Genomic DNA, 15,088 nt, shown 5'->3' on the forward strand with positions numbered 1-15,088 from the left:
AGAATTTGCATTATAATTCTAGGAAGATAAATATCTCAATGGAGTCGGGGGTGTTAATAAGTGAGGCACAAAATTATTCACCCCGGGCCTGATATTTATCATTATGTGATGTGGGTATGTGATGTGCTTACCCTTGCCTCTTGGAGTGCTGATATCACTATGCGTATGTGTGTAGGGAGGGGAAATGGACTAAACATCTCTCATTTCCAAGGGCAAAATTAATTTCAGTAGCTGAGACTTGCACACGGTGCTTCAAAGGGCAGCATATTCAGTCGTAGCATTTTAATACTGATCTGAGAATTGCCTTCCAATCTGCTTTGAGGTTTTCCCTCCGTGGGATGGGGTGGGGGTATATGACAGTGTTGATGGCAATTGCTGAGGTTGTTTGTATGACTTCCCGGACTTCAGTGGCAGCAGGTGCAGGATGGGCATATCATGAGAGGTGTGGTAGAACTTTCAATGAAATAAAGAAGTGTTTAAAGGAAGAAATCGATACAAGGGAACAAGTTTGTTTTTCTTGGCTTCCAAACTTTGGGAAGAAGATGGTCACAATTCTGCAAGTGAAAGACTGCTCAGCAGCCACCTAGTGGCTAGTTTCTACAAGTGCAGGACAATTTATTCCAATTACTGCATTATTTCAAGTCCCGCTTTTCAAGCTCGCATTACGTGGTTGATTTATAATGAAAAGCTGCAATTTAGTGTCATCCCCAGATGTAACAAGTACTGTATTCAAACTTGTGATTCATCCACCACTTGTTCCCACTCCTTCACCTTGACCTTTCCACGACCTGCTCTCCTTCCTCTCCCTCCTCACACCCAATTCCTACATCTACCTCTTCCCTTTTCTATTACTTACTCAAATCCTTGCCCTCATTCCACTATTACTCACCTCACCCTCGACAGTCCATCCACTGCCCCAAAACCCCACTTTCTCCTCCCCAGAGTAGGGATGAGAGGTGTCAGAAGTCTCTTTATCGTTAGCTGGTTTCCCTATCCTATCCTTCCTTTTCATCACTTTCCCACAAAAAAAGGCTTTGTTTGCTTTCAAAATTCAACTTTTTTTTTAAAAACGAAATCATTGGAAAGAGTAATTTTTTGTCTTCATCGTATGGTTGGTAATCTGGTGGAGTAGATAATCCATCTGATTTTCATTCCATTGATTTCAGGATGGCTTTGGGAGAGTTTTAGTAGGACTGATTTACCAAGTCCCCATTTTGTTCGATTTTACAAGCGATATCTCGCTGTACTGGCAAGATTTCATCACTTCTAAATAGGCTCCAATTTCTACAGGATTATTCCTGAGATAAGGCATTGTGGTATAAGTCGCACTGGTGTTACTAATATTAGCAAAGCAATCTCACTACACAGCACCTCCTACTGGGACATGTGGTATTGCAGATTACTGGTATAGAAAAAATAGCACGAGGATGGTTATGTATTTTATAATGAAATGTTGTGATCCAGTCTTGGCTGGATTGTTTGTGGAAGAAAGAGAGAACTGGCCTGGGTAAGGACTTTCTGTAACACTATTTTGATCAGACACTTCATTAATACCATTCTCATATACACAGTTAAGCAGTACCTGAATGGCTTCTTCGAGTCTGTAATGTTCCGATACCCTCAGAAAATCCGTTACCCGGTGTGGATCATACTGGCAAAGCAGGTCGATGTATTGTTCATGGATGTCAGGATTCAACTGCAGCAGCTCTCGATTCACTTGCACGCCATCTCTGCAAATCAAACATAGTGAGCACTGATAAAATGGACAGACTAACGCATTTATAGCAGAAAGATGAGAGATCTACTGTCGCGAATTTAGGAGCATTGAGTAAATCCTGACAAATATGTAATTATGTAAAATAAAAACATGTTCTATGCATAATAAAAACATCTCTAGGCGTAGTGAGTAGAAATTTAGCAATTTATTTTAATTTTTAGTGAGCATACAATTAAAGGACATGTTTTTTGACACGCTAGAATATTATGGTCCAATCAGGCACAAATTTATCCAGAATGAATGGGGGATAAAAAAAACTAGTTTATAATTTTATACTGAGGTATGAACACAGCATAAAAATTAATGTTGAAACTTGGATATGGTGCAAGTAAGTTTTTTTCGTGCGCACTCGCCACCCACGATTATCCTGTCCATTAAACTGCGGATTGGGGACTGCCCAAGTACAAAACTTCAGCCAACAATGATGATTTTGCTATAGTGAATGCCAGAAGTCGTCTCCCACAATTCCCAGTCCAAATTTAGTAAAATGCAATTTTCATTCTGAGCCGAACTTTAAATTAAAGGTCAAATGTAACATCCAATCATAAGAAATCGGCTGCTCTGTCTCTGTAATGCTTCACAACCCTCTCCATTTTACACCGATTCAATTCTGAAGTCTTTAAAATAACTATTGGGGGTGGGGAGTGGGGAGGAGAAAGATACACCCAATTCTTTCCAATTACTGATACATAGTTTAAGGAAGTTTGTTGCCTTTAAACTTTCAGTGTTGACAATTGACTATGTGACTGGGATTAGGACTTTAGGCTGTTGTCAGGAGCCTGGAGTATTAATCATACTCAGGTGGGTGACTGCCAGCTCTGACAACAAACACAGATTTTTATATTATTGAGTTTATTTTTTGTACTACTCCTATCCATGTGTAATTTCTGTCCAATTTTAATGTCTCGCCTTTCAAAAAGCTAAATTCACAAATCCTTTAAAGGCAATGTTTAAAATGTTTTTTTATTTTAATATATACAAGGTGGTATTCCTCTCGGGATTTTAGGTCACAATTTTGCAAGTTTGGGGATGGGGGGGGGGGTAAACAGAGAATCTGTTTTTACTTAATTATTTTAAAATAGGACGCGACTGCTGCCAACAAAGCGGACGTAGTTGTGCATGCGCCGTTCTAGTGGGTTTTTTTGTTTGTTGTCGTCGGACTTCCCAAAATGAGGATTAAAGAAGCGGATTTTAAAAATCTTGTTCGGTTGTAGTTTAATTTATTAATTGTGTGAATTGTAGAATTTACTCAGGTATGAGGCCACTTGTTTGTGCACTAAATTGTGGTTGGTCAGAGTCGGGAGTTTTCAAGTGGGGGATAGTTTGGCCACAGCACCATTTTTTTTGCCTACGGGTAGTTGAGTTTGTTAATATTTTGCAAATTACTCTTCTGAGATGAGAAGCATTCGGAGATTCCTGTAACAATCGTAGGGACGGTAGATTGGGAATCTCGAACATTAATGAAACTTTATTTATGATGTGCTTCAGCACTTCTCAGATCCTCCATCTGCTGTGGTGAACGCTATTTTTAAAATTTGTGACCTGACAGTTATGCGCAGAATGATTCTGTGCAGCTTCCGGTGCATTGGCAGCAGTCACTCAGTTTAAAATAATATTTGGGCATGACTATATTAGAGAATTTCAACAGAAGAACTGTCTTAATTAGTGGGGAGTGAGGGAATCTCACCACACTTCATGTCTATCAAAATGGCGAATGATACTTAAGGGGTTGACTGTGGATGGGCAATGGCAGACATTAGAGACCGCATGGATGAACTACAACAATTGTACATCCCTGTCTGGCATAAAAATAAAAAAGGGAAGGTGGCTCAACCGTGGCTATCAAGGGAAATCAGGGATAGTATTAAAGCCAAGGAAGTGGCATACAAATTGGCCAGAAATAGCAGCGAACCCGGGGACTGGGAGAAATTTAGAACCCAGCAGAGGAGGACAAAGCGTTTGATTAGGGCAGAGAAAATAGAATACGAGAGGAAGCTTGCAGGGAACATTAAGACGGACTGCAAAATCTTCTATAGATATGTAAAGAGAAAAAGGTTAGTAAAGACAAACGTAGGTCCCTTGCAGTCAGAATCAAGGGAAGTCATGACGGGGAACAAAGAAATGGCAGACCAACTGAACAAATACTTTGGTTCTTAGTATTCACTAAGGAGGACACAAACAACCTTCCGGATATAAAAGGGGTCAGAGGGTCTAGTAAGAAGGAGGAACTGAGGGAAATCCTTATTCATCGGGAAATTGTGTTGGGGAAATTGATGGGATTGAAGGCCGATAAGTCCCCAGGGCCTGATGGACTGCATCCCAGAGAACTTAAGGAGGTGGCCTTGGAAATAGTGGATGCATTGACAGTCATTTTCCAACATTCCATAGACTCTGGATCAGTTCCTATGGAGTGGAGGGTAGCTAATGTAACCCCACTTTTTAAAAAAGGAGGGAGAGAAAACGGAATTATAGACCGGTCAGCCTGACATCGGTAGTGGGTAAAATGATGGAATCAATTATTAAGGATGTCATAGCAGTGCATTTGGAAAGAGGTGACATGATAGGTCCAAGTCAGCATGGATTTATGAAAGGGAAATCATGCTTGACAAATCTTCTAGAATTCTGTTTCCAGTAGAGTGGACAAGGGAGAACCAGTTGATGTGGTATATTTGGACTTTCAGAAGACTTTCGACAAGGTCCCACACAAGAGATTAATGTGCAAAGTTAAAGCACATGGGATTGGGGGTAGTGTGCTGATGTGGATTGAGAACTGGTTGGCAGACAGGAAGCAAAGAGTAGGAGTAAATGGGTACTTTTCAGAATGGCAAGCAGTGACTAGTGGGGTACCGCAAGGTTCTGTGCTGGGGCCCCAGCTGTTTACATTGTACATTACTGATTTAGACGAGGGGATTAAATGTAGTATCTCCAAATTTGCGGATGACACTAAGTTGGGTGGCAGTGTGAGCTGCGAGGAGGATGCTATGAGGCTGCAGAGTGACTTGGATAGGTTAGGTGAGTGGCCAAATGCATGGCAGATGAAGTATAATGTGGATAAATGTGAGGTTATCCACTTTGGTGGTAAAAACAGAGACAGACTATTATCTGAATGGTGACAGATTAGGAAAAGGGGAGGTGCAACGAGACCTGGGTGTTATGGTACATCAGTCATTGAAGGTTGGCATGCAGGTACAGCAGGCGGTTAAGAAAGCAAATGGCATGTTGGCCTTCATAGCGAGGGGATTTGAGTACAGGGACAGGGAGGTGTTACTACAGTTGTACAGGGCCTTGGTGAGGCCACGTCTAGAGTATTGCGTACAGTTTTGGTCTCCTAACTTGAGGAAGGACATTCTTGCTATTGAGGGAGTGCAGCGAAGGTTCACCAGACTGATTCCCGGGATGGCGGGACTGACCTATCAAGAAAGACTGGATCAACTGGGCTTGTATTCACTGGAGTTCAGGAGAATGAGAGGGGATCTCATAGAAACGTTTAAAATTCTGACAGGTTTAGACAGGTTGGATGCAGGAAGAATGTTCCCAATGTTTGGGAAGTCCAGAACCAGGGTTCACAATCTAATGATAAGTGGTAAGCCATTTAGGACCGAGATGAGGAGAAACTTCTTCACCCAGAGAGTGGTGAACCTGTGGAATTCTCTACCACAAGAAGTTGTTGAGGCCAATTCACTAAATATATTCAAAAAGGAGTTAGATGTCGTCCTTACTACTAGGGGGATCAAGGGGTATGGCGAGAAAGCAGGATTGGGGTAGTGAAGTTGCATGTTCAGCCATGATCTCATTGAATGGCGGTGCAGGCTCGAACTGCCGAATGGCCTACTCCTGCACCTATATTCTATGTTTCTATGTTTCTGAATGGTTCCATGCACAAACTATACTTTTGTCTTTATAAGAATTGTTGTTACAGAAAGTTGAATCATTTGGCACGGCGTCAAAGTTCCTGGCTTAGAGAAAATAGTGCGATTAGCCATCAAATGGACCCGTATTAGGCAATCAAATTTCCAACCATAGTCCTTTTCATGCATATATAGGAATATAACAGACAAATAGACTTACCTACCACCAACTGGTCTTGTACCTGGAGCTGTAGCTAACAATTAAAATCGATTAACTATTGCTCCATCTTCTATGCATTTCTTCCCATATACTATTATGCAACTATTGATCAACTCAAATAGTTTAAATAAGTTTTTGTATGACTTCAAACTTCAAAATTTTGGCAAATAAGCTGTCCATAAATTCCCATACACAAGTCACCGTTCACCCACCGCAGTGTGAGCAATGCTTTTACTGACCATCTGCCTAGTGTAAAAAATGCCAGTGATCACCAATGTAATTAATTTACCAAAATTTATGTAGCTAGGACTGATAGATTTTTGATGGAAATTTCTGGACACTCACCCAATAGGGTGTTTGCTCTTTAGTGAAAATAAATTGTTTAATATATTAAATAGTATTACAAACTATTTACAGCACAGAAACAAGCCATTCGGTCCAACAGGTCTATGCTCCAGTGTTTATGCTCCACAGGAGCCGCCTCCTCCACCTTACTTCACCTCACCGTACCAATATATTCTTCTATTCCATTCTCCCTCATGTACTTATCTAGCTTCCCCTTAAATGCATCTATGCTATTCGCCTCAACTACTCGATGTGGTTGCAAGTTCTACATACCAACCATTCGCTAAGTAAAGAAGTTTCCCCTGAATTCCTTATTAGATTTATTGGTGACTATCTTATATTTATGGCCCCGAGTTTTGGCCACATCTACAAGTGGAAACATCATCTCTATGTATAACGTATCGAAAGCATTCATAATTTTAAAGTCCTTTCTCAGGTCACCTCTCAGTATTCTCTTTTCTAGATAAAAGAGCCCCAGCCTGTTCAGTCTTTCTTAATAGTTATAACCTCAGTTCAGATATCATCCTTGTGAATCTTTTTTGTACAGTGTGCATCTATATCCTTTTTGTTATATGGATACCAGAAATAAGCACTGTACTCCAAGTGTGGTCTAACCAAGGTTCTATACAATTTAATGTAACTTCTCTGCTTTTGAATTCTATTCATCGAAAAATAAACCCCAGTGCTTTGTTTAAATATTTTTATGACTGTCAACCTGCATTACTACTTTTAATGATTTGTGAATCTGTATCACTAGATCCCTTTGCGTCGCTATCCAATTTAGACTCTTATTTTTGAAGGATTATGCGGTTTCCTTATTCCTCCTTTTAAAAAAACAGTTTCCCCAATCAATTTGCGCCAGTGTAACTCAGTTAGTTATGACAGTTTTTTAGGTATGTTTTTTTGGTATGTTTTTTTTTCAGCCAAAGGGGGCGTAACTGCCAACTGCACCAATTTTGGCCATTTAGGCAAGTTTGGCTAGCTGAGAGTTACTCCAGTTCTGCTTAGGCCAACGTATGTGGCCTCTGCAGAAAAACCTTCCGGAGAGTTAAAGAAATTGGCGCAGGTAAGGAAATCGGCGCAGGTAAGTGCAGCAGATGCCCGGACAGAAACAGTAGGAGAGGTAAGAGAATAAAGGGGGACGGGGGGTTGGGGGCGGAGTGGGGGGTAGAAAAGAGAGGGAAGGGGTGGGGAAGAGAGGGGAGAGGGGTGGAGTGGGAAGCCTTTCAGGTGTAGTTAGGTGCGGGGATCAGGAGGGAGGAGGCCATTCAGCCTGGGATAGGGGGATGGGGGAAGCGGACCACAAGGTTCTGTGCTGGGGCCCCAGCTGTTTACATTGTACATTAATGATTTAGACGAGGGGATTAAATGTAGTATCTCCAAATTTGCGGATGACACCAAGTTGGGTGGCAGTGTGAGCTGCGAGGAGAATGCTATGAGGCTGCAGAATGACTTGGATAGGTTAGGTGAGTGGCCAAATGCATGGCAGATGAAGTATAATGTGGATAAATGTGAGGTTATCCACTTTGGTGGTAAAAACAGAGAGACAGACTATTATCTGAATGGTGACAGATTAGGAAAAGGGGAGGTGCAACGAGACCTGGGTATCATGGTATATCAGTCATTGAAGATTGGCATGCAGGTACAGCAGGCGGTTAAGAAAGCAAATGGCATGTTGGCCTTCATAGCGAGGGGATTTGAGTACAGGGGCAGGGAGGTGTTACTACAGTTGTACAGGGCCTTGGTGAGGCCACACCTGGAGTATTGCGTGCAGTTATGGTCTCCTAACCTGAGGAAGGACATTCTTGCTATTGAGGGAGTGCAGCGAAGGTTCACCAGACTGATTCCCGGGATGGCGGGACTGACCTATCAAGAAAGACTGGATCAACTGGGCTTGTATTCACTGGAGTTCAGAAGAATGAGAGGGAATCTCAGAGAAACGTTTAAAATTCTGACGGGTTTAGACAGGTTAGATGCAGGAAGAATGTTCCCAATGTTGGGGAAGTCCAGAACCAGGGGTCACAATCTAAGGATAAGGGGTAAGCCATTTAGGACCGAGATGAAGAGAAACTTCTTCACCCAGAGAGTGGTGAACCTGTGGAATTCTCTACCACAGAAAGTTGTTGAGGCCAATTCACTAAATATATTCAAAAAGGAATTAGATGTAGTCCTTACTACTAGGGGAATCAAGGGGTATAGCGAGAAAACAGGAATGGGGTACTGAAGTTGCATGTTCAGCCATGAACTCATTGAATGGTGGTGCAGGCTCGAAGGGCCGAATGGCCTACTCCTGCACCTATTTTCTATGTTTCTATGCAGACCAGGGGTTTTATCTGCTCCATGTTTGACTAGTTTATCAATTATCTCCCCCTTTCTATCTTAAATACCTTGATATCTTTTTTGGATCTCTTCTAATGTCATGTCCACCTTGCGAGTCTCCCCAGCGAATATTGAAGCACAGGACTTATATTTAATATTTTTGCCATTTCATGGTCATTATCTGTGAATCTATCTTGTTCATCCCGTAGTAGCGCTATCCCTATCCTGATTTTCCTGCTGGTATTTGTGTCTGTAGAATGCTTCACTATTTATTTTTACATTCTTTGATAATTTTATTCCATAGTTCCTCTTTGCCTTCCGAATTGTTTTTTTACTTCTTTCCTAATCTTTCCATGTTCCCTTTGCCATCTTCTCCTTTATTGTCTATGTAATTAATGTATGTATTTTACTTTTGTCTCAATTTTGCCTGTATCTCTTTATTCATCCATGGTGTGTCATTACTGGCTCGTTTGTTCTTGCTTTTTTGGAGCAATATATTTCTCCTGAACTCTATTGATCATCTTTTTAAACATTCCCACCTGCTGTTCTGTTTGTTGATATTTTTCCAGTTTATCTTCCCTAATTCCATTCTTATCTCTTCAAAATTAGCTGTTTTCCAATCTATTACTTTGGTCTTTATTTTACTTATGTCTGTCTCAATCATTATGTTAAAGCTTGTGATGTTGTGATCACTATTGCATAGATGATCCCCTGTGCCTCACTTATCTGCTCCGATTCATTTCCCATTACTAGATCCGGCATTCATCAGTATATTCAAAGGTAAGGAAATCCAAAAGCAGCACGAGCAAAGCCACATGATTAGGCAAAATGAAAATACAATAATGCAAGCAAATCTGAAACGGAAATATGAACTTTGAGAAAACCCAAAAATTGAGTAACTTCTGCCATATTAAAAAAGTCATTATGCACATCTGGAAAAAAATGTCATATATAACCTTTGATCTTCTACAGTATCCCTGAAACTCATGAAGAATTGCTGGCTAGTCTGACTCCGCCACTTTGACAATGGCTGGCCAGTGTGGATAATTTAGGCTTGTGTTTGAGGTTTCCTGGGAAGTATACTGCACTAATTAATGATCTCTGCATCTTAAAGAACTACATTTATATAGGTCAGCATGCAGAGCCCTACAATGATATTATAACATCTTTAGAATGATCAAGGCAATGGCCTGGAATTTGCAGTCAGCGGTGCAGCGACGGCGATTGACGCTGACCTTGAAGAAAGCTGCCCACAGAGATCTTGTGATCTCTGTGGCGAAAATGTAAGCTTTCTGGATGTTGAATTGATTGTAGCGCTGTCGGAAGGTTATCCCCAGGGCAGAACAGTGTCACCAAGCTGTCTAAGCAGCCAATCACATTGAAGAATTCACAGGTATTCACCAGGAAATAAAAAACACTGATTCAATTCACTTCTTAAACATTTTAGAGTGAAATAAAGATTGGGACCTACAGATGGAGTTAAGGTAGAAGTTGAAATATGATAATCAAACTTAAAAAAAAAAAGAAAATTACTCGATTTTTATTTTTTTATCATAATGCAGGATTTGACATTGAATAGTTGTTCAGCAGTCAATATGCCGTTAAAACCCCAGTGAAACCTATTCCAACAAGGCTTAATATTTAATAAGGAGTTTAACAGCGATTTTACAGTGGAAAAGCTTAAGTTTTTGACAGTTCAACTGATTTCACTGATTGCCGGCTATGGCAGAGTTCCACAGCGCAGCCTATGGCGGAGCAAGGAATGACACACCGCAACTTAAGGATTTCAGTGTTTATCTGCGCATGAGCTAAGTCAGGCTTGAATCCTGAAGTTATGGTCAGTTTCAGAGGGGTAATGATGGCGAATGCTGACAGTTTGCCGTCATTATCACTCCAAAATTCAAGCCAATATCCTTTGTGATTTGTGTGCAGTTTTGATCAAAAATTACATTTTTATGCCAAGCTAGCAAATTTTTAAATACAAATCACTAGTAATTCAGTTTGTTAAGAGTATCCCATTGAAAAAGAGCATGTTGGAGCACATGGAGCCATTCTATTAGCTGCCATCTGCTACCTGCAGCAGCTTTTGGACTTGTAAAGAATTAAATGTGCGGCAGTTTCAATTCGGAAATGTGTTTATGATATCAGAATCATCATCATAGGAGTTCCTCTGAATCGAGGAAGATTTGCTTCCACTCTAAAAATGAGTTCTCAGGTGATTGTATTCCAATGCTGGAATTACAGTCTCCAACAGGTGGGGAAGACAGTGGTTGAAGGAAAGCGTGGGTGGGAAGCCTGGTTTGCGCACGCTCCTTCCGCTGCCTGCACTTGATTTCTGCATGCTCTTGGCGACAAGACTCGAGGTGCTCAGCGCCCTCCCAGATGCTCTTCCTCCACTTTGGGCAGTCTTCGGCCAGGGATTCCCAGGTGTCGGTGGGGATGTTGCACTTTATCAAGGAGGCTTTGAGGGTGTCCTTGAAATGTTTCCTCTGCCCACCTGGGGCTCGCTTGCTGTGTAAGAGTACCGAGTAGAGCGCTTGCTTAGGGAGTCTTAGGGAGGCATGCGAACGATGTGGCTCACCCAACGGAGCTGGTCGAGTGTGGTCAGTGCTTTGATGCCGGGGATGTTGGCCTGATTTAGAATACGGATGCTGGTTCGTCTATCCTCCCAGTGGATTTGCAGGATCTTGCAGAGGCAGCGTTGGTGTTACTTCTCCAGCACTTTGAGATGTCTGCTGTATATGGTCCACATCTCTGAGCTAGATAGGAAGGCAAGTACCACTACTGCCCTGTAGACCATAAGCTTGGTGTCAGATTTGAGGTCTTGGTCTTCAAACACTCTATTCCTCAGGTGACTGATGGCTGTGCTGGCACACTGGAGGCGGTGTTGGACCTCGTCATCAATGTCTGCCCTTGCTGATAGTAGGCTTCCAAGGTATGGAAAATGGTCCACATTGTCCAAGGCTGCGCCATGGATTTTGATAATCGGGGGACAGTGCTGTGGTGGGGTCACGTTGGTGGAGGACCTTTGTCTTACGGATGTTTAGCGTAAGCCCCATGCATTCATGACGGTGTTGACGATGGCTTGGAGTTCGGCTTCAGTGTACGCAGACGCAAGCGTCGTCTGCGTACTGTAGTTCGATGACCAAGGATGAGACGACCTTGGATCTAGCCTGGAGGTGAAGGTTGAACAGGTTTCCATTGGTTCTATAGTTTCGTTCCACTCCAGCAGGGAGCTTGTTGAGAGTGAGATGGAGCATTGCAACAAGGAAGATCGAGAAAAGCATTGGTGCGACGACGCAGCCCTGCCTGACCCCAGTCTGGACGTGGATTGGGTCTGTGGTGGACACTCCATGCTTCCTCACGGTTGACAGTGTCAAAGGCCTTTGTGAGATCAAAGGCAGCCATATACAAGGGTTGATTTCTCTTGTAGTTGATGTGCGGTGAAGATCATGTCCGTTGTGCCCCTTAGTGGAAGGAATCCGCATTGTGACTCTAGGAAGAGCTCTTCAGCCACGGGGAGAAGACGATTGAGGAGGATTCTTGCAATGACTTTCTCAGTGGCCGACAGCAGGGAGATTCCGCTGTAGTTACCACAGTCGGATTTGTCCCCTTTTTTGAAGATGGTCACAATTACGGCATCTCTGAGATCGCCTGGCATGCTCTCCTCCTTCCAGATATTGAGGTAGAAAAGGGCATCCGTCAGCTCAAGAACAACAAGGCCTCAGGAGCAGATGGAATTCCTGCCAAGGCACTAAAGTATAGCAGAGAAGCACTTTTGACATGATATCAGAATGTCACTTTGATCAATGCAACAAATGATGGCCTTAAACTGATAATCAGCAAATAATATTTGAAGTAACAGCAGGACAATGTGCAGCCCATTCCATCCTCAGCCAGAAATTGCCCAAAACAGAAGCCTCATCTAATTTTAAAAATCCAGAATTTTACTTATTGTCCCAACTCTACCTAAACAACATATGTGCACAAGCTGCTCAGCACACCTCCAGAAAAGAATATCTACTATGCTCTCAGCCTATGCAGATCGTACACTGAAACAAGTGCAGTTCCTCAAATGTAAAGTTAGAAGCCAAGTTTTACTGAACAGCACAGATGGTGTTTCTCATTTCGTAACAGGGTGGTGTTTCCTTTAAACACAATAAATTACCAGCCTGGCCTTAACAAATTAGTTGCTTGAAATTATAGGCTACTTATGCCTGGGCATAGTGAGTGCAATTCTACAGTTCTGTGTTTACCCGGTTATTATTTTGCTCATTTGCACTGTGCTATTTTCAGACCAATACTGATCTAATTCTCCTCCTTTGTAAGATTTTGTAAGAATATTGAATTAAAAGCACAGTCTTAACGGGAACCCCAACTGTGATGTACAACAAAATATTGTGAAAATGCACTAAATAAGCTGTTTGCAAATCATCCTCTGCAGCAAAAGAGCGGTAGTTATTGAATGTCAAGATCGTCCATCATCACAGCATCTATAATCAATTTTCTTCCTGCTACAAACATAGGAACAGGAGTCAATCATTCAGCACGTCGAGTCTTTTCCGCCGAGTCTGTTCCGCCATACAACAGTGACTACACTGCAAAAAGTACTTTATTGGCAGCAAAACGCTTTGGAACGTCTGGTGGTCGTGAAAGGTGCTATATAAATGCAAGTCTTTATTTCTTTTAATTAGATCATGGTGGATCTGTACTTCAAACCCATTTATGTGCTTTTGTTCCAAATCCCTTGATACTGTTACCTAACAAAAATCTATTGACCGCAATCTTGAAAGTTTCAAATGATTCAGCATCCACAGCTTTTCAGGGAAAGAGTTCCAGGTCCAGGCCAATCTTCACACACTAATGAATATAAACTGGGAACCACCTATGAATATTATTCCTTTAAGAACTTTGCACCATATGGAGGCATGTTAGTCACCTTCAACATCAGACCCCATCCACAGCCATACTTTAATTCTTTTCCCTCTGATATTGGCAGCAATCTTGACTGCTACCTGTGCATACAAGGAAAAGTCCTCTGAATGTCTAATTCATTGGTGCTTTTTAAATGCTTTAATAGAGTGTAGTTCTTGGCATTTTTACATTGGCAGACACTCGGTGAAAGATTTTTCAAATTTCTCATTTTTTAGCAACCTTCCATCTTCGAACATCATCAACATTGCTACTCTGATGGCAGCATGTGTTATTTTCACAGACTCAACATTGACCAGATAAGGTGCAAAATCAGATTCAGTCAAATCATCTTTGGTCAACGGCAGCAATCAGTTTTAAGATGTGCAGTGAATGTCACAGAATCTCCTGCAAGCTGCTCCCCTCTCTTCTGTGCAGCTACAGGTCTGTGACCTGCTGCTGGTCATCTTGGTTATCATCTGAGATCCAATCTAAGGCAGCATATGTGACAACCATCCTGACCTGATATATCAAACCTTCAAATTGCGGAAGAAACCTCCAAAGTGTAGAAAGTCGACTCTCAGCAAAGTACTGAACACTAGCAGGTAAGAAAGCAGCTATGAATACTGAGTATTTTCTGCCATATTCCCAATAGATTGATTGACCCCCTCAATTACTGCTTTGTTCCCACTTTGCTTTCACTGGCAAATTTCAGGAAGTCCGGAAAACCCTTGGATCACACGTTAAACTGAAAAATCTGTGTCTATATTGTTTCAATTGAGCGATTAGCATATGTTAATAGGCAACCCGCCTCTTCCGAGGCCATCGTGCTGCAGTTAAATGCTTAAGTCGGCAGGTTGGAACCGACTTCCCAACGGGCTGTCATTTTAGCTGCTTTTAGCCCCCCCAACCCCACTCAAAGTTGCACATTCCTTCATGATAAAATTTCCCCCGTAGACTTCTGGAAGACAACTCAATCACTTCCCATCTCTAAAGACCTGGGCCTAAAAATTGGATATGGTCACAAGACGGGCAGTGTTAATTTAATGATGTTAAGTTGTGCCAGGTCAAAATGGTCCAGGTAGCACGCAAAATTTGTGCTCAGTCCTCATTAACATGATTATAGTATTGATCTCAGCGCTGCTCATAGGCTTACTGCTCAACAGGTGGGCCAATATCGGGTCCAGTCTAATTCCCAGCCGTGTGTGGCACAGGCTTTATTCAGTACTTAAAGGGGAGATGAACTGATGCTACAGAACCTCAATCCAGTTCTAAGGAATTGCATACCCCAGAATATAACTAGGCGTCCAAGTAGAAACACAGAGGCAACTGTCTAGGCAATTGTCCCGATAATGTAGTTTCCAGGATATTTGGTAACTGTGCAAATTAAGAAGAAAATACATTTTATCAGTAACTTTTCCTTTTTGGCACTGAGCTTTAGGTATGTGTAATAGTGCCACTTTGTGTCAATGTAAGAGTGGCATTTTTTTCTCTTATCCATTTTCTTCCCACATTTAAGATGTTATTTCCTTGTTGGGTACCATTGCATACCACCAGTCAATCTCCAGAACCTCATTCAAGTGGCCAACACCATGTGTTATACTGAACCACAAGTTCAGTGGTTAGCCAGGCTAATCTACAGTGGGGCGAAGGGGGAAAAGCACAGCC

The 15,088-nt window shown here is 42.0% G+C and overlaps 1 protein-coding gene across 1 annotated transcript in view; it reads right to left on the reverse strand.

Moving 5' to 3' along the window:
* The window catches only part of vps8 (VPS8 subunit of CORVET complex), a 961,193-nt gene that overhangs the window by 574,761 nt on the left and 371,344 nt on the right, over positions 1-15,088 (reverse strand). The window contains exon 35 of the mRNA XM_070876055.1: positions 1,583-1,730. Coding sequence (XP_070732156.1) covers positions 1,583-1,730 — 148 coding nt within the window. The remainder of the gene's footprint in view (positions 1-1,582; positions 1,731-15,088) is intronic.

This window comes from Pristiophorus japonicus, chromosome 3 (genome assembly GCF_044704955.1).
Source record: "Pristiophorus japonicus isolate sPriJap1 chromosome 3, sPriJap1.hap1, whole genome shotgun sequence".
Lineage (NCBI taxonomy): Eukaryota > Metazoa > Chordata > Chondrichthyes > Pristiophoridae > Pristiophorus > Pristiophorus japonicus.